Raw genomic sequence first — 23,198 nt, 5'->3', positions numbered from 1 at the left:
CTTTTGCAAATAGCTTGTTTTTCTCGAGCATTGGAAAAAGAGAGGCCCGTTGAGTTTGAAGCAGAATTCCTTTTGGCAGATCTTTGTTCTGCTGTTTTGCTTTCAAGCATATGCACCTATAAACTGAATGCATTCAAGCAAATGTGGTCCCTACATTATTAAAAATCTGTTAACTTTGGAAAATATGCTAGATAGGAAGATAGGACAACTTAAGAGTGGAAATATTGAATATGAATACACCTGCTCAGAGAAATTCTATTGCATATGAACTGAACATTTGTTACCCAATGAAAATTAATTTTGTCTTTATGAGAGACATTTACATAAGAACAGGGTCTAATGAGACCCAAACAGCCATCAGTTGCTGATTTCATAAACAAATCAACACCGAATGACTGAATGAGTTTCGGAATAATTGGGTAAATGTGATTATAGTAACTCTGAAGGTGGAAAATACCGTTTAGTCAGCCTTCGTTTCCCTTGATTCCTCAGGTTACCTAACTATCAAGAGAGGAGTCAATGCTATTTTATTTCAGTCTAGAAGTTTATATGGGGGGAAAAAATCAAGTAAAGAAAAGACTGTCAACTTTTGTTGCCCTGGGAAATCCATAGTTTGAATTTTCAATGGAAGTCAACTTCACTTCATGATCCACACAGCAGAAGTCTCACTTTCAGACTCCAGCCAAAGGACGCAAGACTTTTCTCCTAAGAATACTTAGTTTTGAGAGCAAGGGAGAGAATTGGCAGATTAAATATTTGTATTGAGGGCAATATTTAGCCGTGATGCAGCTGCAAATGAGTGGGATCGCACCTTCTCCTGGGTGACCAGCTGGAGGTGACTCAAACCGCTAATTTTTTTTCTCACAAAAAACAAAGCCAACATTCCACCTCTTTTTGCTTCCTTTTCTGTTAATTAACATCGGCACATTAAACTGTGGATGGTAATTTTAAATGGAATAATCCCCTTTAAGCTTTTTATCTTAAGGGAATGTTAATGTTTTTCAAGAGTTCAGAAGATACACGTAAGGATTAATTTAGTTAGAAAAAGAATTTAGAATGTCTACATGTGACTGTTTAGAAGCATCCGTACACTGGAAAATCCAGGGCAGGTTTCTGAAACCCTCTACCCCCATTTTAATGTTTGAAATATCAAAACTTCAAAATAATGTATGCCATGGGTTTCAGGTAGGCATGTGACTGTAAAGAAAATAAAATCACCTCGGTCAACCAACCACCAGAGTAATCATTAAATTTGTGAGCTGGAAGGGATCTTAGACGTCAGTTAGCCCAAGCCCTTTATTTGAGAGGTTAGGAACTAGAAGCCCCTGAAGGCTTAAATTTCTCACTAAAGGTCACACAGCTGATAAATTGCGCAGCCAGGATCCTGGGGGTCGGGTCCCCTGACTAAGAACACATTATTCACTCCATTACCTACAGAAGTTAGAAACAAGCTGCCCTTTCCTGGCCTGTCCTCCGTTCATTGACTCATTTATTTAGCAGACTTTTTTTGGACACCTACTTAATTCCGTTCCTGTGCAAACTATTGAAACAACAGATATCCGTCTCCCCAAAAGAGCTCACAGTCTAGACACCTGTGGCCCTAGACTTGACTTGGATTATAATCAATCTTAAGAGAATATAGTCCTCTCTCCTTTTCATGACGCTGGTGCGTGAGTCTTAATTTACTTCTTTTCTGTGGGGCTCTGTGCTCCACAACAATGTACCTACTTTTATAGCAGGATTTTCTAGAAACCATTTCTTAATGGGACTATGAAAATTGCGATGGCTGTTAGATTACAAATAGAAACTATTTCCATAGCGAGGTGCATCTGTCTCATTTGTACCATGACGAGCACTCAGATGCAGCAGACCGCAGTGAATCCTGGAATTATCCTACTAGGAAGGAAAAAGCAACCTATTAGCCACAGATCGTTGGTAAAATAAACAATAAAGGCTTAGCCTGGATTTTAACAGTCTGTTATGTACTTAGGGAGTATTTAATATGTGGGTAATTGATGCAGTAGACTTTAGTGGATCGTTCGGAGCCGTTAAGATTGAGTCTATCTGTAGATGGTGTGCTTAGAGAGGTTTTAATCGGTGGAACTGAGCATGCACGTTAATCCTGCAAATCCTTTTCGTTTTCTTTTGTTTTGCACTTTGACTAATAAGAACTAATCACGGATCCTTGAAAGTTTCTAGAGGTGAAAAATATAAGGTGACTTTAAAAGGATTTTTTGTGGTGATCAATGAATGGAAGCCTTGACGTTGCTCTCAGAATATCCTCTTCCTTAGACTTTATGGCTGGTTTAGATGAATCAAGGTCCCAGGTGTTTCTCTCTGTGTAATGGACTGATTAACTTTTTATCTCCACTTAACATCACCTTGTCCATGAAACCCAAGCAAGTTAATGTTTCAGAAATAATAAGCAGAATTTAGCACCTAGATGTTCTTACTTGTAATATAGCACATTGTAGCATGTGCCCTCACCCCCACACAATACCCCTGAGCAAAACTTTTGTTTATATTGAGAGCTAACTAGAAGTCTTTAGATAACTACTGATGTGTTCATTGTAAGAAATTCTATTACCCTAAGTTAAACACCTCACATTTTCATCTGTGAAAGAAAGGCTGTTTAGTATATATCTTTACTTTTTTAAAAATATTCTTTCTTACTTCCTGTCTTTTCCTAGCGTCAAATCTCTGTGCAACAACAAAAAAAATTCTCCTATTTTGATTTTCTTTAAAACATATCAAATTAAGTTAAAATTGAGGTATATACAAAATAGGCAGTTTTCTAACTTTCCTTCATGATAGAATTGTTGCATTGGATAGCAGTTGAGTGGAAATTAAACCGCTAAAGAGAAACGACTGGCAGCTAAATACAAGCTCCAGAAAGTTAGTCATCTGAAAGAATTTGGGCTCTGGCCTTCTTCACCTCTGCCACCACATGTCAGTTGACATATTGCGTTTCTCTCTGTACCTTGTTTCTAGGTCCAGTGCCACCCGCTTCCGTTGGAGTCAGAGCTATTACACAGCCCAGGACGAGTGGGCTCTGGACAACATTTACATCGGGCAGCAGTGCCCGAACATGTGTGGCGGGCATGGCTCGTGCGACCGCGGCCTGTGCAGGTACGCACCACAGAGCGTGACTGGTTTCCTGCTTCTCGGGATCCGTGTGTGTAGGGGACCACAGCACTTGTCATCGGAGCTCTACGGATAGACTGACAAATGCTGAAATAACCCGAAGAAAATGATCTTCGTTTCTGTTCTTATTTTAGATGTAAAAGATACTGTTGCATTTAAATAAGTCTAAAGCCATATATTCTAAACTTGAAAATCTAACCCCAAGACGAGGCCTCCTGGGTTTAAATTTCAGTTTGTTCATTAACCCCACAATCCTCTTTGGTGGTTAAAAGAGCCTTGGTATAGTTTCCCTTTCCTTCCCCTGGCTGTCTTAAAGCGCCAGTCAGACACTGCTACACACTGTCCTACACCACTTCGCCAGAAGCTCAAGGTTGTATACAGGGGTCACTGGGGATGATCGCTAATGAGGAGGAGAGAGGAACACACTCGAGTACTTACTCTAAATGAGACATCATTTAATCAGAAAGAGGAACTGTAAAACGTGGCCAGAGTTACATGTTGGTTGAGCAGACAGACGTTTGTATGTGACTTTTTACGGCTACAGGAGAATCCCGCTCTCCTTCCCCATGACACCCCCAAGCACATCCATATCCTTCTTCATTACTACTTGACACGTCAGTTCTACCGTTACAGCACTGTTCTTTTCAGAAAGGATTCTATCCACTTTTTTTGCAGTGTGAGAAACTGAAGGTTGTTACCACCCCATACGCAGATGAACACCGTACAGAAAAATCTAGTGTGACTGCTGAGCCCCGAGCACAGTGAGACAGGAAATGCTGCAGGTCGCATGGCCGTGGCAGTCACAGATGAGACTGTGACTTCTTTACTTGGTCCTCCTCTCCCACAGGTGTGACCAGGGATACCAAGGCACTGACTGCCAACCGGAAGCTGCTCTTCCGTCCACGATTATGTCGGATTTTGAGAACCAGAATGGTTGGGAGTCTGACTGGCAGGAAGTTATTGGGGGAGAAATTGTAAAACCGGAACAAGGGTGTGGGGTCATCTCTTCTGGATCGTCTCTGTATTTCAGCAAGGTATGACTAAGACCTGGGCGTTCGTGATGGCTGAGGCATGACTTTGGGGGACTGAGTGATCAGAGCAATGACTCTTTCAATACGTGACTGATTTATGGAGCAGTCTGAACTCGGAAGGTACAAATATGAGATGGTTTTCTTTTTCCCCCACATTCCCTGCTTTTAACTGGGCTTTGTCAAATTCCTATTACTTAACTATGTTTGGGAAACTCATAGTTTTATGCTTGTTTTTGGTTACTACAAATCCAGGCTAGCCCAGTTTAAAATTCCTGCCCCTCTTGTATTTGATTTAAATCTCACGGCTTTCCTTTCCTCCAGTGCCATCCAGGTTTCTGTCTTGAGGGTCTCTGAGTTGGCAGGATCTTGGCCTCTTCCCATCCCAGCCTTTGGAGGGTGTGTGGGCGCCGGCCTGTGGGTGAGGGGTGAGCAAGGGAGGTGGTGGTGGAACGTAGAGGTTAGAGCAGTGACTCTGGAGCCAGCCCGCCTGTTTCAATCAGATTCTACCACTTCCTAGCTGTGTGACATTGAGCAAATTCCTTAACTTCTCTGTGACTTGGCTTTTTCATCTGTAAAGTGGAGAGAATAAGGGTATCTACCTCATACGGATTATTATGCAGATTAAATAACTTAGAACTTGTAAATCATGTACACCAGTGCTTAACACATAGAAGCACTTCTATATTAAAATTGTGAGTCCATTAATCTCAAGAATATGATTGGAGGAAGAAGGAATAATGGTGAGGTTGAGGGTGTACAGAGCTGTTCCTGGGGAACCGACCAGCTGTCCATGGTGAGCAGACATCTCGGGTCCTATTTTGGCTCCATTTGGTGGCTGCTGGTGGCATCTGCTGATGTGGGACTGTCTTAGTCAACTTGGGCTTCTATAACGAAAATACTATAGATTGGGTGGTTTAAAGAGCAAACAGTTTTTTCTCACAGTTCTCGAAGCTGAGAAGTCCAAGATCAAGGCACCTGCAGATCTGGTGTCCGGTGAGGACCCGCTTCCTGGTTTGCAGATGGCCATCTTCTCATATCCTCATGTGGTGGAGAGAGCAAAGAGGAAAAGCAGGCTCTCTCAAGTGTCTCTTCTTATCAGGGCACTAATCCCATCATGAGAGCTTAGGGGAGGGGAACCACCTCCTCTCCTCCCTTGCTACAGTCAAGGCAGGACATTCTTTTCTTCCTCCCTCCTCCAATTCATCTCTTCATATAGTCTTCAAAAGGACAAGGAGGGAGCAGGGCCACTTCTCCAACCTGAGCAACATATCTAATTATTGGCAGCTCTCTTTAGAATGTGGGATGCTTAACACCACTTCTTTCCAACAAGGACTATAGCCACTAGTTCAAGGACAACTGGAAATGTCCTCCTCCACATCGCCTAACAAGTTCACAGGTGTGGGTGATATACGTAGGGCTCGTGTGTTCCTGAATCTGTTTGGGCAGAAATCCAAAACGTTATTTTATGCAAATACAAAAATAGGTACAGGTTTTGTTTTGATGCAGGTGCAGAACAAAGAATCGTCAAGTAAACAAGATAGAGAGTGATAAAAAATCAAGGATGGATCTTATTTAACGATATTTTTTATCCATTGACATTGAAGCTCCCCCGATCATTGTCGTTAGAGATAATAGTCAATAAGTGACCCATACACATTGCGTAGATCTGGATACACTGTATAATTGTGCAGAAATGGGAAGATTGTGTCTCCCATAAGCATCAATTTTAAAACAAGATTATGAATCCCTAACCAATATATATCCACACACCCCAGTAAACGTGTGCATACACACAGATATTATAAATATATAATGGTTACATATCAATATTTCTTCCACTTAATTCATGATCATCACTGGAGTCAAACTACGTGGCTTGGTACCTGGGCTCCAAAAGTCATTAACTGGTTCTCCTTGCAGAGTTATAACATCCTTTTTATGTCTCAGTTTTCTCAAGTGGGATGTTGGGAGGATTAAGTGAGTAAATGCAGGTAAAGAATGAAGAACAGTGTTGAGCACATAGAAATAGCTCAATAAGTGTTAGCTACCATAATTACCTTTTATGAGAATGAATTTCAGGTTGTTGCCATTGCATATTTCCATACAGATGCCCTGCCACTAACGTACAGTCAGCATTTCAAAAGGAAAATCCTCCCCTTCCCTTCCCAAACCAGCTTTCTCCCTACATTTTTGTGTCAAGATCTGAGGATCATTTCTTTTTATTTTTTTCTCTTGGATCGATCAGATCTGTTTTGAATTCTAAGCGAGAGAAACTAACTTAAGCAAAAAAGGAGGACATTTGGTTCATGTCATCAAAACACAGGGACGGCTTAGATGAAACTGGCCTCAGAGATACCTGGAACCAGAAACTCAGATGCCCACAGAGCTCTCTCCTTGAGAGAAGACTGCTTTCAGGTCAGCTCTCATTAGAAGAGTAGAACCGTGGCCACGGAGCTTTCTGAGCAGCATCATAGGAATATCTGGGGAAGGTTCCTGGCATCCCGGGGAGTGGTGTACTGTCATTGGCATAGCCAGGGTCGTGTACTCACTCCTTTGGCAGAGAAGTGGGGTACACAGTTTGGCCGCCCCCACCGCCAGCATGATTAACATAAAGAGGGGCCAGAGGCAAGAGTCCTTCAACCTTTTGCAAACCACCCTAGATTAATTTATCTAAGAATGTGTTTCTAGCCTGTCACTCCCTTGTCACAAATGTTCAGGATGGTCTCCAATGCTGTTGCCCTAACTGCATAACTTATTTTCTTTCTCCAAACCTGAGCCCTCTGCTCCAAACAGGAGGCTATCCTCATCAACCCAGGTTTTGCCAATTTTCCTGTCTTGGCTTACTCTCCGCTGCCTACCTTTATGCCTTCCATCATCTCTGCATCCCGATAAACCTTGCAGCATCCTGCTCAAATCCTGCAGCTTCCATGGAGCTTTCTGGGACTATGGCAAACTGCACTGATCTCTGCTTTCTTTGAATTCCTCTCTCATTTGTGTTCTATACATATATAGATCGTATTTTTTTTTATTGTTTTTATTTTTTGGTGAGGAAGGTTGGCCCTAAGCTAATGTCTGTTGCCAATCTTCCTCTTTTTGCTTGAGGAAGATTGTCACTGAGCCAACATCTGTGCCAATACTCCTCTATTTTGTATGTGAGATGCCACCACAGCATGGCTTATGAGTGGTGCTAGGTCTGCACCTGGGATCTGAACCTGCAAACCCCAGGCCACTGAAGTGGAGTGTCGAACTTAACCACTACGCCACCAGGCCAGCCCCGGATCATATTTTAATTTTTATTCTCATAATACCCAGCAAAATGCAGAGTCCTGCTGACTGAGCTAACTCTAGATAAGATGTTCAAGTCAGACATACTTGTCATGTGCTAGGTGTTTATGTATCAATAAATACCCTTGAGACCAAGTCAATTGGAGACTTGATAAATGGTCATGTGACCAAATGGGGCTCAACAAGGCCTAGGATTTGGTCTACAACCCTACGTTGTCATTAGTATCACTGCACATTTCCATGAACTCTCCTTTCAAGTTTGGTTTTGTAACACATGGGATCACGCCTGGTATAATCGGCACCCAATGATTATTTGTTGAAGAAAGGAATGTATGAACAGATGAAGGAAAATTGGAAAACATAAGGTTCTGAAGAAAGGGTTATTTTCAAATAAATGTAGTAGAATTATTACTCTAGTGGCATTTTGATTAAAGGAGATTTAGTGGGAGGGTAAAACATGAAGATTTATGAAGTGTTTTAGAGGTTTTGTTATAAAGGCTCTAGATTCTGAAGGCATTTCCTTTAAAATTTATTTTCTCTAAACCCTTAAAGCAGTGAGCCATTTTAACCTAGAATGTTGGGGGGAAATTGGAAAGCATTTTCCACACTCCAGGAATGAGAGAGCCTTAACCTATTACTCCAGCATACACACGTACACACATTGCATGTGTATATATACACACACACATATATATATACACATCATATGTGTATATATACACACACGTCTATACACATACACACATCACATGTGTATGTATACACACATATATACACGTGCACACATCGCATGTGTATGTATGCACACACCTATAAACGCATGCATACATCACATGTGTATGTATACGTGCACCTGTATACACAGGCACATATCACATGTGTATGTATACACACATGCACACATCACATGTGTATGTATACGCATATCTATACACATACACCCATAAATACATTGATCGTAGCATAACAGATAAACTGCACAGCGTGTATTAACATTAAATTTTAAATTCTGACAAAAAGTTTGCCATGAGCCATTTCCTTTTTCTTTTTTTCTCCCTTTAAAACAATGTTCAGTATTTCAAGTCACTGAACAAAAGAAAATGATTTGTGCGATTCTCTAGGAAAAAACATCTTCAGTGCCAAACCAAGCATGTGTATGGTCTTTTCCGCCATTTACAAACTCCCACAAAACACTCTGTCAGAACCTCTGTAGACCAACACCATGGTCTGCTGAAAAAACAACACTGCTCTGTGAATTTCACAAGAGACCAGTCGTTCCACCGAGCTAATTGTGATAACTGGGTTTTTATAATTCTCCTCACCTTAGATCTCTACCCTCCTGCCTCGTTTCCACATGCCAAGTTTTTCATAGACATTTGCTGGATTGAAATTGATCAACTAGCTTCTGTAGGTTTTCTTCTCCAAATCATTCTTCCTGTAATGATCCTGAGGCATGAAAATTCTAGGTCAAGATTATAATAATCTCCGAGGTGTTTCTCGCTTATACTATTTCAAATCAAGGACAAGAAAAATTAAAAGCGCATATAATACTTGAAAATCCGTGTTACTTTTAAGGTTTTCCCAAATACATACTTAAAACTGAGAGTCCCACAGAATGAGTTTCTGCCTTGGCATTAACTTCAGCTCTCGTTTCACTGGCACTCTTGTTTATTTTTGAACCTCTTAATTGGGTTTAAATTTATCAGTAACAATATTAGCCCCCAGTATTTCCCCTGTGACTTCTAATAACTGAAACCCTTTCTTAATTAAGTTAGTGGATTAGAGTTGGGTTTAAATTGTGAGCGCAAGTGGTGTTTCTCTCTGTACTAGCTATCCTGTCTCAGTTTTTCCTCCCAACTTTTAATTGAACTCCTTGGGGGCTCTCCAGGACCAGTTCAGTGCAGTCCATGGATTAGCTTTCCCAGAGTCTGTTTGGTGGAAGAATCTCACTTGCAAAGCTTTTTTCAGTCCCGTTAGCATGAAACCATTTACGCTCGACCAGAATGACGACAAACCTCGTCAATTTCTATCTAACACCTCACAATAGGACTGTGACAAGCAAGCGACACACAAAGCAAAGGAAACAAGTTGCTAGATTTGTGGAAATTTTTAACATTTTTAAGACACAGAGAGACCATTTAGTGGTCAGAAAACTTATTTAAATGATTCCTCCCAACCTCTCTATTTCCAAGAAATAAAGAGCGAGAAAGAGAGAGCGAGGGAGAATAAGCGAGAGAGAGAGAGAAAGAGAGACTGAGGCTGACTGGGAGCCTGAGAGACTCAAGTACTCTTTCTTTTTGTCAAGAAGTTTCTGTCTTGCATGTTTCACATTTATTCCCGTGGGAGAAGGGTCAGGCATTTTTCTGGAGAGGATGTTCCCTCAGGAAGGCATGATGTGCGCCAGGCAAGTTACCTGCAGCATGTTATTTCATCCAGTTGTCACAACACCCTATAAGGAAGAAATTATTACCCATATTGTAGCTTTGAGGAGAATAAAAGCTCAGAGAGGTCACACAGCTAGTGAACATTATGAATAGTGGGCTGAGATTCAAACCCAGCTCCAACTGATTTCAAAATATAAGGTCTTTCTTCTGTTACTCTGCCTGGAGGAGATTTACAAAGCAAATATGGGGAGAGTTTTAATTAAAATTAATTTTGCTTTACTTTTAAAGACTTAAATACTCTGGTCTAATTAGCAGTTCAAAGGGATGTCTTAACCAAGTCTGAGAACCAGTGATGCAGAGACTAATCGAATGTATCCAGAAACAGTTACCGTAACCAGAGCAGAGACAATTAAATGGCATAACTTGCTTCTCTCGCCAACAAATGGGGACAAAATCGTCTCCACATGGTGCTAGGATGCGCGTATGAATTTGAAACTGAAACAGCGATTGAATCCATGATTCTTCTGTCTTTTGGAAAGGCTGGCAAAAGACAGTTGGTGAGCTGGGATCTAGACACTTCCTGGGCGGACTTTGTCCAGTTCTACATCCAGATCGGAGGAGAGAGTGCTGCGTGCAACCGGCCCGACAGCAGAGAGGAGGGCGTCCTCCTTCAGTACAGCAACAACGGGGGCATCCAGTGGCATCTGCTGGCGGAGATGTACTTCTCAGACTTCAGCAAACCCAGGTAACCACCGCCTGATGGCCTTCCACTGGCTTCCAGGAATGGTGAAGATTACATTGTTGTTGAGATGTTTCCAGTATAGCGTCAACTCTTGCAAAAATAGACAAACTCATCAATTTCTGACACGAACGATAGCCCAGTATGTAAAGATTTCATCTCATTTAAGTTTCTGGACAGGAAGCATTTGTGTTCATGTTTGAATTTTTAAAGAGTGGAGAAAAATTGTGACTAGAAGAAAAGTGAGACAATTTACCACTGTTTTCCCAAAGAAGCTCTGTGAGATAGGGGTGTTCCAAGCTCATTTTTCCAATTTGCAGGTTTTTTAAATGCACACACAAAATATGTTCATCTGTTAGATTTAACAGCAAGATGGATTTTGTTAAAAGTTTTCCTATAGTTGTACCCAGGGCTGGTCCTAGGCAGTGTATGAATGAGTCTCTGGAGCATGGGTTTTCGAAAATTTTTCCCTGGCTCATCCCTGTCTTTATTTTGATGGATGGGGAATATATGTCATAAAATGTCGTAGGCAATGACTTTAGGAGTTTGGGGAAATGATTCATGTTTAATAGTAATACTTGTACCAAGCAATTAATGTGTTTATCTATACTTAAATTTAGTTTTTTTGTAACTATATACTATCTTGAAATTCTGTATTTATACCTTATATTTTGTATGAATGTCATTAAAATCTACTCAAGGATATTACTTTTAGACTATATTACATTTTTATAATCTCGGTATTTGCACTTCAACACAAAGACATTTTCTTTTCTTTATATATGTTGACTACCCATCATTATTAAGCTTTAACATACTAAAGTTGTCCCTGTTTTGCATTTTACAATCGAACCTTATTTATTGAAAAAATATATTATTGAAGAATATATAGATCTAATTCTTACAAATTAAGTGTATTTTAAACGCGCTACTTAAAATACACCAATTTTATAGATTGAAGTTTGTTGTTTTAAAACTTTAGGTCATTTAAAGGTTACATAACTTTCCATAATACTACACAAGTAGTCATGCAGACAGACCGACCAATAGCATCTCTTCTAAGGGATGCGGGCGAGAGGCAGAAACCAGAGAAGAGGCAACTGGGTAAAACGAGAGAGAGAACATCCAGAGAGAAAGTCGGGAAGGGTGAGTGGGACCTGGAGCCTGGTGATACTTTCCCAGATGCAGTACAGTAGAGCGGGGGTTGATGGTGCTGCCAAACTGGTTTAAACACAATTTTAAAGAACTCAACTTACTTTTCCCAAGTAATATAAATGTCAGTCTGGAAACTACTGAGACTCAGGAAAGTGACTAGATAAGCAAGTTCAACAACTTTTACACATTCCAGACTATTCAGTTTTTTTATGGGAATTTTTCTTTAGGGCCAGAAGCTTTCACTAGATTCTCAGAGTTTAATGACACTAAAATGGTTAAGAAATTCTGAGTTGGAAGATATCAGAGAAAGACCCCATTCATGGCAGCAAATGAATAAATACGAGGAATAATTTTAACAAGTAATTCTGAGTCTCTCCATAAAGAAAACTACAAAACTTCAAAAGTTCCTTCAGAGAGATAAAAGAAAACAGATAAATGGAAAATCATACAACATCCTTGAATAGGAAAACTGAATATGGTGATATGAAGATATGTCTTAATTTATGTTTAATGCAATTTCGACCAAAATCCCAGTGGTATTTTTTGGAAGGGTGGGGTGGTCTCTATATCTAGAAATATAAACTGGCAAAAACAGCTTAAGCTTTTTGGAAAAAAATAGAGGAATTTCCTACATGATATTAAAACATATTATATAACCTAAGTAATTAAAATGGAATGATACTCATGCGTGGATGGAACAAACAATGAAGCCAAATAAATGACCCAGAAATTGACTCAGATCTATGTAAGAACTTACGTATTAAAAAAAGATGCATCAAGAATCAATGAGAAAGAAATGGTTATTCAAATAAGTGGCATAAGAGAAAAATACGTAGGCTCTTGGGGGAAAATATGTATTTAGATTATCACCTTCTATCATCAAGAACTGTTAAAGATTTAAACATTTAGGTTACTTGGGAAAAGATCTGAACTTTCTAAACATATTCAATGGAAGAATTAACAAAGAAAAGGACCCCTTACATAGAAATATACTACACGCAAGTATAAAGCTACATACACATGTAACACATACATCAAAGACAGCAGAAAGGAGTGAAAAGAAGGAAAACAAACTGAAAAAATATTTGCAATAAATGTGAGAAAGGGCGGGTCAGCGTTCCTTCAAGAGCTTGTACAAATTACTAGGAAGAAAAACACTAAGATCCCAATAGAAAAATGGGTGAAAGGAATGAGCAGATGTTACAAAAGAGGAAACACAGATGTTTAATAAAATATGAATAATATCCAACTCTGTTGCAGTAAAAAAGATACCATTTTTCAACAGTCAAAGGGTCATTTTTTAATAACACCAAGTGCTCTCTCCACATGGGAGCAGCAAGACGGTTGTTCTCTTGTCATCCTGCAAACCTTTATGACCTTTCCAGAAAGGAATTTGGAAAAATCAAGCGCCTTAAACATGACCAGTTTATTTGACCTCGTAATTCCGTTTCTAGGACATTTCCCTAAAGAAATAAACTTAGATGTAGATAAAACTTTATGCATAAAGATTTTCATCCCAGAATTATTTACAATAGGGAAAGGTGAAATTAATAATAGCGTGTCTCTGTGATGAAAAATTGTATAGACAGGAAAGTGATTTTAAATAATTTTGCTTCCATGAGAATGTGCTTGTGATAGAATGTTAAGTCTTAAACTCTAGGATACCGAATTCTCCATAGCTCATCTGTGTTAAAGATCACGTGCTTTAATGACATACATCAAAATGTTAGCAGGGGCCAACCCCATGCAGTAGATTGTAGCTGGTTTATGCATAATTTTTATGTTTTCCCACAGGAAGTGAGAACTGCTTTGAAAAACTTTTCAGTGCTATTTTAATGTAATAACATACAAAGGGACAGTTTTTCTAGGTATTTCTTGAAAATGTTATGACCATTATTGTGGTAGTGGAAAGATATTGGTCAGTGAATCAAACTCAGTTGAAATATTTGCCTCCAAAAGATAGAATTCCAAACGGAATAAACAAGACCAGGACTAAACTTGCTTACAACTTTAAACCTCTTTTGCCCGATCTGTCTAAACTTAGAAACTTTTCGAAAATATCAAGAGATCAAACAAAACTAAACTTTCTCCTGTTGCTACTCTCGTTATTTTAACAACTGCTAAGAAAAACACAGCTTTTGCTTTCCCAACCGTAAATGACTTGTCTTTATGCAGATTTGTCTATCTGGAGCTCCCGGCTGCTGCCAAGACCCCTTGCACCAGGTTCCGCTGGTGGCAGCCCGTGTTCTCAGGGGAGGACTATGACCAGTGGGCAATCGATGACGTCATCATTCTGTCGGAGAAACAGAAACAGATCATCCCAGCTGTCAACCCAACTTTACCTCAGGTATTTCTCATCTGTCGGAACTCCACGAAGACAGAGAACTGTAAAAGTAGATGGGATTAAGGAACTGTTCACTTCCCCCCAGGATCTAGTGTTTGATGCCTGAACATGTAATTTAGTTTTCTGTGTTTGCGCTTAATTTTTTTATTACTTCTCAATGTTGCTAGTTCACAGAGTATTTACATGTAAAAAAACAAAAACAAAAAAGACTATGGAAGTCTGTCCAAGTTGTCAAGTATGATTACTGGTGTGTTTGTAAAATGATTAGAAACACAGTGGCAAAAGATTTTCAGTTGTTAAATAATCAACAGAAAATTTCACAGAGGTAAAAAAAAAATTATTTGTTTAGAGATTTTACTGTATTTTCCTAGAAATGTAAATGGTACATGGCCCCGGATGTCATGAACTGAAAATTCCTTTCTTGTTTTCGAAGCGATCAAATTGCCTTTCTGTGTTGTGTTGTTTTTATTAGAACTTTTATGAGAAGCCAGCTTTTGATTACCCTATGAATCAGATGAGTGTGTGGTTGATGTTGGCTAATGAAGGGATGGTTAAAAATGAAACTTTCTGCTCTGCCACGCCGTCAGCCATGGTATTTGGAAAATCAGATGGAGACCGATTTGCAGTAACTCGAGATCTGACTCTGAAACCTGGATACGTGCTACAGTTCAAGGTATTTGTGCACAGACTTCTTCCCGGGGCAGGTTAAGGAGCAAATCGTCTCCCAGATTTATAAGTGGAATTCACACAGAACGCAAAATTTTCATATTCTATTAAAGAAGGAGCTCACTTAAACAGAGGTTGAACAATCTTAGATGGCAAAGCTTTTTACCTCCACCCATAAGGAAAAGAGCTTGTCAGTTTTTAATAAGCCCCAGAGGTTGAGGCTGTGTCGTTGTACTTCTTTAAGTGCGCATGGAACTCTACCAAAATTAACAAGAAAATTGACTTTTAGGGTTTCAATCTGATTGTGACTTAATGAATCCCATACTTCTGAATGGTGGTGGATAAGTTCTGCTTTTCAGCTTCCTGGTGCTTTTCGGACTTATGAGCTATTTTACATTTTTACTATAGAATTCTCAAACAATTTCTCTTCCTTTGATTCAGTAAATTTTTACCTTAATTATCGTTGCTCTTTTAAAAGCTTGTGGTTTTTCAGCACTGTGATAACGTGTCAACGTGTAAAGCAAGTATTTACTTTGACAAGCTCTTTTTTCAGAACCCTAATCAAAATTTTATCATGTTTATAATAAAATCCCATTGGTGAATTCTGGGGTCGAAAGTAATGCAGTTTTAATGAGCCAGCCCAACTACATGGTCCTTACATAACGGCAGGATGCAGTTGCTAAATAATTTACAGATAGAATTATTAAAGATATCAGCTGTTTATAGGCAGCTCTTCAAATATAATTTTCACAGGTCTGTAAACAAGGAAGTTAGTCATAAATAAAATGATTAGTGAAATGTTATCCTTCTCTGTTTAGATTTGGATGCTAACTGCAATGGAAAAACCGTTAATAACAGTACATGGCTCTATATCAATTTGTTGGTACTGCCTAAAATAGTAACAAAATTACAGCAATAGCAAGTACGCTGCCAGAGTACTATGCTGCTTCTCATCTGACACCTTTTCTATTTAATTAGTCACAAAATCATAATAGTATAGGTGTTAGAGTCTGCAATATGGTATTCTGAAGTTTAAAAAAATCTAAATAAAGAAAACATTATTAAATATTTCAAGTACTTAAACAACCAGCAAGAATGCATAATGCCTAAGAAAAATCTCAATTCTCAAATCACACCAGCAGAAAACTATTGATTCGTGCTTACTAATTGATAATAGACATGTAATATGGGTTATTTGGGGGTTGCTAATTAATGTACGTTTGGAATCTGTAACAAGAACTTGGCATCATTTGTACAGAACTGCACAGTGCTGGTAAATTATTTGTGACTGCCTGCCATGTGTCAAACACTAGGTGCTAGGAATATAGAGATGAAAAATATGGCCCTAGCCCTGAAGGAGCTCAGAAACTAGCAAATGAGTCAGAAAAGTGAATAGTCGCAATACAGTCACAAGAATGCTGTAGCAGAAATAGACTCTGGATGCTATGGGAGTAGCTGGCATAGTGCCTAGTGTATGGCTAGTTGCTCCAAAAATATGTTAGTTGAATAAGTGGATGGATGGATGGATGGGTCGATCGATAGATGGATGGATGGTTAGATGAATAGATGGATGGATGGATGGGTCGATCGATAGATGGATGGATGGGTAGATGGATAGATGGATGGATGGATGGGTAGATGGGTGAGTCAGGTGACTTCAACCCAAGAGCAATGTGTCATGGAATATTCTTAATCCACAGAGTGCAAGAATCAGACCTGTGTTTTAGAAAGATCATCCTGTTAACTTAATAGGAGGGCAAGCTGGAATCAACAAGTACATTCATTCATTTATTCAGCTAATATTTAAAAGGCCTCTACTATGTGGTAGGCTCTCTTCTAAGCTTTGAATATAAATAGGAGTAGAGGCTATGGACTAGGGTGGTGGAGGGTGGTTACTATTTTATAAACGGTTGTCAGGTTAGCCTCACTAGTAAAATGACATTTAAGCTGAAATCTATAAAAGGTGAAGGAGTGCAGCTGCCTGGGAAAGAGCATCCCAGGCACAGGGAACAAAAAGTACAAAGAGCTTGCAGTAGGAGAGTGCTTGGGAAAGTTCAAGAGACCACAAGGACGCTGTTGTGACTAGACCAAAGAGAGTGGGAAAGGGGAGACAGGTAGAAAAAAATAAGATCAGACTTCCACTTCTTCTCGGAATAAAATGGCTACCAGAAGAGTGGTATACTCCGACTTAGGCTTTTAATAAATCTCTCTGGTGATTGTATTGGGAGTAAACTTACAAAGGCACAGGCAGAGACAGAGAGACCAGCTGGGCAGCTATTGCAACGATCCAAATAAGAGATAATGGGAACTTAGACCTGTCTGATAGTGGAGGAGGCAGAGAGAAGTGTTCAGATTATTGAATATGTTTTGAGTATATAAGGATGCTAAAGCAGTCATCAAAGTAAGAAATGAGGAGGCCAGATTAAGGCATAGCATGGGATACAAAGATAAGTAGATGGACCCAAGAGATGCTAAAGGGATATAGTCACCAGGTTTTAGTGACCCATGGGGTGGTAGGATGGATTCTAGAATAACTCCCACATTTCTGGCTCCAGTCACTGAAATCGGAAATACAGGAAGAGGAGAATTTGTTTTAGGGTGGTGGATGATAACTGACTTGGACATGTGGAATTAGGGATACCTGTGGATAAGTGGAAATGCACAGGAAGCAGCTGTGGACATTGCTCAGCGAGCCAGAGAGAGACCCTACCTGGGAGTCATAGGTATTCAGAAGGAATTAAAAATTATGTCTGTGAATGAGATTATGGAGCGTGTTTAGAATAAAAAGATAAGAAAGCCAAGAATTAAATCCTAGAAAACATCAACAGTTAAGAGGCAGGCTAAATGGTCAATAGGAAAAAAGCACAAACGTGTCACAGTACTGAAAGTTCCAATGACTTGCCTGCCTTAGAAACAACGGCAGTCATCAGAAGTCTAAGACAAAGAGCCGAATGTGTGTGCCCAGGGTAACTGCTCTCACCACGTGCCAGCCAAGGGCTCTGCTTACTGACAGGGAATGCGATAAAAGGAGTTTCTGTTAGAAGAGTGAGTCATGCATCTCAGAGGGTCAAGTCTTCGCTTAGATTCTTGACATTTTACTATATGAACTTTGACAAGCGAATCACAATAAAATTTCTGCTAGCCAAATTGTAAATCCTTCTGAGAGATGCTTCCTAGCTCTGAGTATGGAAATAAGGAAAATATGGACTCTTCTTCTTTTGAAAGACTGGATCAAGCCACCTTACAGTCACAAGGATCCACTGGTTGACCCCTTGAGCTTTGGCCCCGTATTATTTGCCTACGGCTCCATCTTTCCTTCATCTTTTAGGCTTTGGTCATGATCGTGTTCTTTTGAGTCTTTCAGTTTTTTCTATAAAATTTGACGATTCTTATTTATAAGATCTTATACAATAAAATTCTCTGGTGGCTCCAACCAACGAATGAAATAAGATATGAATAGATCATTTATGTAAGACAGCATGTAATTAAATAAATAGCAGGAAAAATTAGGCATTCATAAGTAGCAAAAAACGTAAACTAAAACAGTAATAGAACCATTTATACATTTATTAACTTAGAAAGAAACTGTCAAACTAGAATAATATTCAGTGCTGTAGTAAAACAGATTCATTTGAACTCAGTTGATTAAAAATGAACACATATAAATAGAAAATTTAAAGTGATTCTACATTTTGACTCAGTAATACTACTCCTAGGAATTTATCTGGCGATAGCAGATTAACTAAAGAAAAAAAAAGATATATTCTTTGCAATCCTGCATATAATAACAAAATAATATGTTAAATAGAAAGTAGGAGGAAAGTTCTAAAAGTGTGATAACTTCATCATCAAAATATATACTTCCTTATAAAGATTAGAAGAGAAAATAGAAAAATAAAAACAGTTGTGCAAGGGCTTGCCCCATGGCCTAGTGATTAAGTTAGGCACACTCCCCTTCAGCAGCCCAGGTTTTGTTCCCCGGCACAGACCTACACCACTCATCAGCATCTATGTTGTGGCGGTGACCCGCATACAAAATAGGGGAAGATGGGCACAGATGTTAGCTCAGGACGAATCTTCCCCAAGCAAAAAGAGACAGATTGGCACAGAGATGTTAGCTCAGAGCAAATCTTCCTCAGCAAAAAAAATAAATAAATAGAAATAAAAAGTTGTGCAAGGGCATTGAGATTTAGGTTGCATTTTTTTACAGTTTTTTTTAATGTTGTTAATCCTATGATGACACTCCTCCACACAAGGGCACGGAACAGTAATAGTTTTATTTCTGGATTACGTTGCTTACTTGGTGCTGTGACAGAAACTTAGCTCTTTCATCTAAGTTGACAGTGGTTTCTTACTGAGCTTTTGCAAGAAAACAGAATAAAGATGCTTGTTCCACCAAAAGCAGAGAGGACGGCCCTCTCTTCAGGCAAGTTTATATTCTGAAGAGGTTAGCTCTTCATCTTCTGCTTCCCTCTGTGTATATTGTCTGGGGAAGGAGAAGAAAGCAGTTTCTTGGCTTCCTATCTTCTGTCCAACTCTACAGCATCACATCTGTGTTTCTCTCTTCCCTCCTGTCATCCCAAGAAATCCACAAAATGGGCAAACTTTCTATTAAAAAGCACCTATTGCTTGCCTAAGCGAAGATTTCCAGAGCCTGTGGAAGGGTCCTGGTTGGAATTGAGCTGCCTGTCTTATCACTGTAAATACAGACTCAGCAGAAAGGGCCCTGGCTGCTGTAGCTCTTAATTTGTTAAATAATGGCTTGGAACCAAAACCTTGTATAATTCTGTCCTTCCTTTTAACAGCTAAACATTGGGTGTGCCACTCAGTTCAGCAGTGCTGCCCCGGTTCTCCTGCAGTACTCTCATGATGCTGGTATGTCCTGGTTTCTGGTCAGAGAAGGCTGTTACCCAGCTTCTGCAGGCAAAGGATGCGAAGGAAACGCCAGAGAGCTGAGCGAGCCCACCGTGTATCACACGGGAGACTTTGAAGAGTGGACGAGAATCACCATTGTTATTCCAAGGTCTCTCGCATCCAGGTAAAGTGACCATTCTTGGTATGTGCCATAGCCGCCATTGCTTGGGAGCATATATTTATCTCAATATCTTTATCTCATATATCTCAGTCAGCTAAAAGGATTCATAAACTCTATTCAAATAGTGACTCATGAGGAAATGACTCACACATACACTTTTGAAACAAATTTGCTCGCTTATTCATTCATTTAACAAATATTTATGGAGCACCTACCTGTGGCGAGTTCTGTCCTGGGCACGGGGATTATAGCACTGAACAAAAGATGATGAAAGCTAAGACAGTTGTAAGGCATTATTATATCAGACTTTCACTGTTTACAGATTTTTGATAATTTAATGCCTCCTTGTGTAGATAATTTGAAATATCTTAACAATAAAAAAGATCCCTTTAAATGACTATTAAAATAAATATTAAAACAATAGAGCAAAAGATTAAAAATCGATGGAAGAATGAGATAAATGGATCAATAACTTGAAGTGAATTAGCTTCCTTAATAAGGCCATAAATTTAACTCTTAGCTTCCTGGCAGCTAGGACAAAGAGGGGAAATACAGGGTCATTCAGTTCTCATTGTTGGGTAAAAAGAAAGAAGACATACACATTCTGACTTAACACCAACAAAAAAAAGATACTCTTTTCTCCATGCTCAGTATTCTAGAATAAATTTGGAGCGTTTGTCTATATCTTTATGCCAGGTAGAGTTTGTAACACCGAGACCAGTATTTTTACTCTATCATTTTTCACAAAGATAAAGAAACATTCTTCGAGTGGACACTTCTTAATTGAATCCTAGAACATAACATTAAACTTTGACTCAGTCACAGTGTGTTGGTGCAGCTCTGAGATGATGTAAGTCTATTTGCACTGCTTTCTGGTGATGTAACTTAATATGTGGTCGGGAACCTCATTAGTGCCATTCAGTGATGTTTCCAGCTTCCTTCCTTCCTGGAATCTGGTAGGATTATACTTTCCCCAGATCCTTTAAAGTTTGGCATGGCCTAATGAGATGGGAATGGAAATTAAACATGTGACTTTAAGAGCCCACGTGCATTTTGCCATGTTCTCTGCTTTGTGAAGGAATCTTTTGAGATGAAGCTTGCATGGGGTCCCTGAATGTCTACAATAAGCAGACTTCCTTGCCAACCTACAGTGGACATACAGCATAAGTAAGGAATAAACTTTTGTTGGGTTAAGCCAGAGATTGGGGGTCATTTAATACCACAGCGTACCCTATCTCATGCTGACTAATACAGTGATAAAAGCTTAGCCATCTACAGGAGTGGCTTATTCATAAAGTTCTTAGAGACCATTCTGTCTGTGATGTCTTTCATCTAATTGATCACCAGACTTACTCTGCATCATCTAGCTGGATAAGCTGGTTGTGTTCTCTGCCTTCCTCATTATTGAGATGTGCATCCCTCCAAAAATTACACCACTGACTTTGGTAGACAAACTTTCCATGGGGAAGAAACTTGTTCGGTCAAGATGTACAAGTTTCTGTGCTTAATCTACGAAACCTGGAAACATAATCTTTAGATACCAACTGTTCCAAGAAAGAGTTTCTCAATCAGTGGATCCAAGTCAACTTATACGTAAATTTTTTGCCTTTATATGCCAGTGTTCTTTGTAGTGTATCAAAGAGAGACTCAGATAATGTGATGTGTAGGTGGCAGAGTTGTTGAGTTGACCTTCTTTAGTGAAATTTAGTAATCTGACTTGCTTTCTCCTTTAGTTAGGATGCAAGTTCAGCTCCTGTAACAGAGAAACAAATACAATGCTTCACAAGGCTTAAACAAGATAGAAGTCCATTCTTTCTTATATAACAATTCAAAGATGAGCAGTTCAGAGCTGATAAGTGGCTCTGTCATTCTGAACACACAACTTCCATCTCTGGATCCAAGGCAGCTGTTCCAGATCTTGTCATCTCTTAATTACTGGAAGGAAAAAACATCAGGGATGCATAAATGCATTACTTTTTTTTAAATCATATTTACTGCTTGTTCATATTCTTCAGTACAGCCTAGGATGATATGTGTACAATTATCTATTGCTATGCAGCATGCCGCTCCAAAACTTAGTGGCTTAAAAAACAACGGTCTATTATTTCTCATTGTTTTGTGGGACTGGCTGGGTAGTTCTTCTACTGGTCTCTTCGGGGCTCCATTATGTAGCTGCATTCAGTTGTGGGTTGGTTAGTGTCTGGGATCAGCAGGACTTTTCTCTCTATGTGGTTTTCATCCCATTATCCATCCCGGTATTCATGACGGTATCCACAGCTGGGTGGTTCCAAAGTTTCAAGAGAACAAAAGTAGAAGTTGCAAGACCTTATCTTATTTGCCACATCCTATTGGTCAAAGCCAGTCACAAGGCCAGACTAGATTCAGAGGGTGGGAAAACAGACTCCCCTTTTTGATAGGAAGTGCGGAAAAATCACATTACAGAGGAACATGTGCACAAGGAGGTGTGATTCACTGGGATGGGGTTGAGGGGGCATTACTGTAACAATCTACCATAGTTTCTCCTAGCCCCAGTGATTCACATCTCTCCCACAGGCAAATGCATCCACTCTCCTCCCAAGACCCTCCAAAGTCTCCTCCCAGCACGGCATCAGGCACTCAGTTGCTGATCTCATGATCTACATCAGGTCAGGATGTGGATGTGGCTGCCCCCATATGGCTCCTCTTGATCCATAGACCTATGAACTGAAAAAACAAGTTAGCCACCCCACCCATACCCAGCATACAATGGTGAGACAATGACAGGATAACCACAATAGACACTCCCACTCAAAAATAATGGAAAGAATGGGAAGCGCATAGCAGCCACTGGCCCATAGGAATTCTGAAAGCCAGCAAGATATGTGTTGCTAGAGTTTCCTCCTCCTGTGAGCAATGTCCAGAGAAGAAAGTTTCCTTGATTAAGACAGTTCTGCTCCCTAGAAGTGGTTCCCTAATCTATTGTTTTGCTCAGCTGTTGGTTCCACTCTCTAGGCTTCATCCTGAGACATCTTCCCTTTTCCATAAGAACATACCTGTAATTGCAACTAAATAGCCTTCTCATCCTGCTTTCTGCCCATCTCAAGCACCTAACAGTGCAGCCGTTGTACTCCTCACCTCCACCACTGCCATCCTCTACCCATGCTTTGCTGAAACTGGCCCAGCTGCAGTTCTTGCAAATAGATAAGTGCAGCGTGCCAGGAAGTTGGGGAGCATCACGTGGTGCATCTTTGCTGCAATGACTAGAAAGCCAGGATGCTGGAAGACATCACTATGAAAGTAGTCAGTAGAATCAGGAGCCAGGGAACGCAAATCTGGTTTGATTCCCCAAAGCCAGATGATATCGAGTTGGATCTGAAACTCCAGTTTGTTTGATGTTGGGTGGAATAACCCACTCGGTAAAGCCACATATAAGCAG

General features: G+C 39.7%; 1 protein-coding gene across 2 annotated transcripts in view; it reads left to right on the top strand.

The window, feature by feature from the left end:
* Window positions 1-23,198, top strand: part of RELN (reelin) — a 459,315-nt gene that overhangs the window by 342,590 nt on the left and 93,527 nt on the right. For both annotated transcript variants that reach the window (XM_070617061.1, XM_070617060.1), the window contains exons 23-28: window positions 2,992-3,129; window positions 3,992-4,178; window positions 10,384-10,589; window positions 13,914-14,085; window positions 14,555-14,755; window positions 19,554-19,786. In XM_070617061.1, the coding sequence (XP_070473162.1) occupies window positions 2,992-3,129; window positions 3,992-4,178; window positions 10,384-10,589; window positions 13,914-14,085; window positions 14,555-14,755; window positions 19,554-19,786 (1,137 nt within the window). The remainder of the gene's footprint in view (window positions 1-2,991; window positions 3,130-3,991; window positions 4,179-10,383; window positions 10,590-13,913; window positions 14,086-14,554; window positions 14,756-19,553; window positions 19,787-23,198) is intronic.

The sequence above is a fragment of the Equus przewalskii genome, chromosome 4 (assembly GCF_037783145.1).
Source record: "Equus przewalskii isolate Varuska chromosome 4, EquPr2, whole genome shotgun sequence".
In the NCBI taxonomy this organism is placed as follows: Eukaryota; Metazoa; Chordata; class Mammalia; order Perissodactyla; family Equidae; genus Equus; species Equus przewalskii.
Note: the sequence above shows the minus strand (reverse complement) of the source record. Positions and strands in the feature narration are given on the sequence as shown.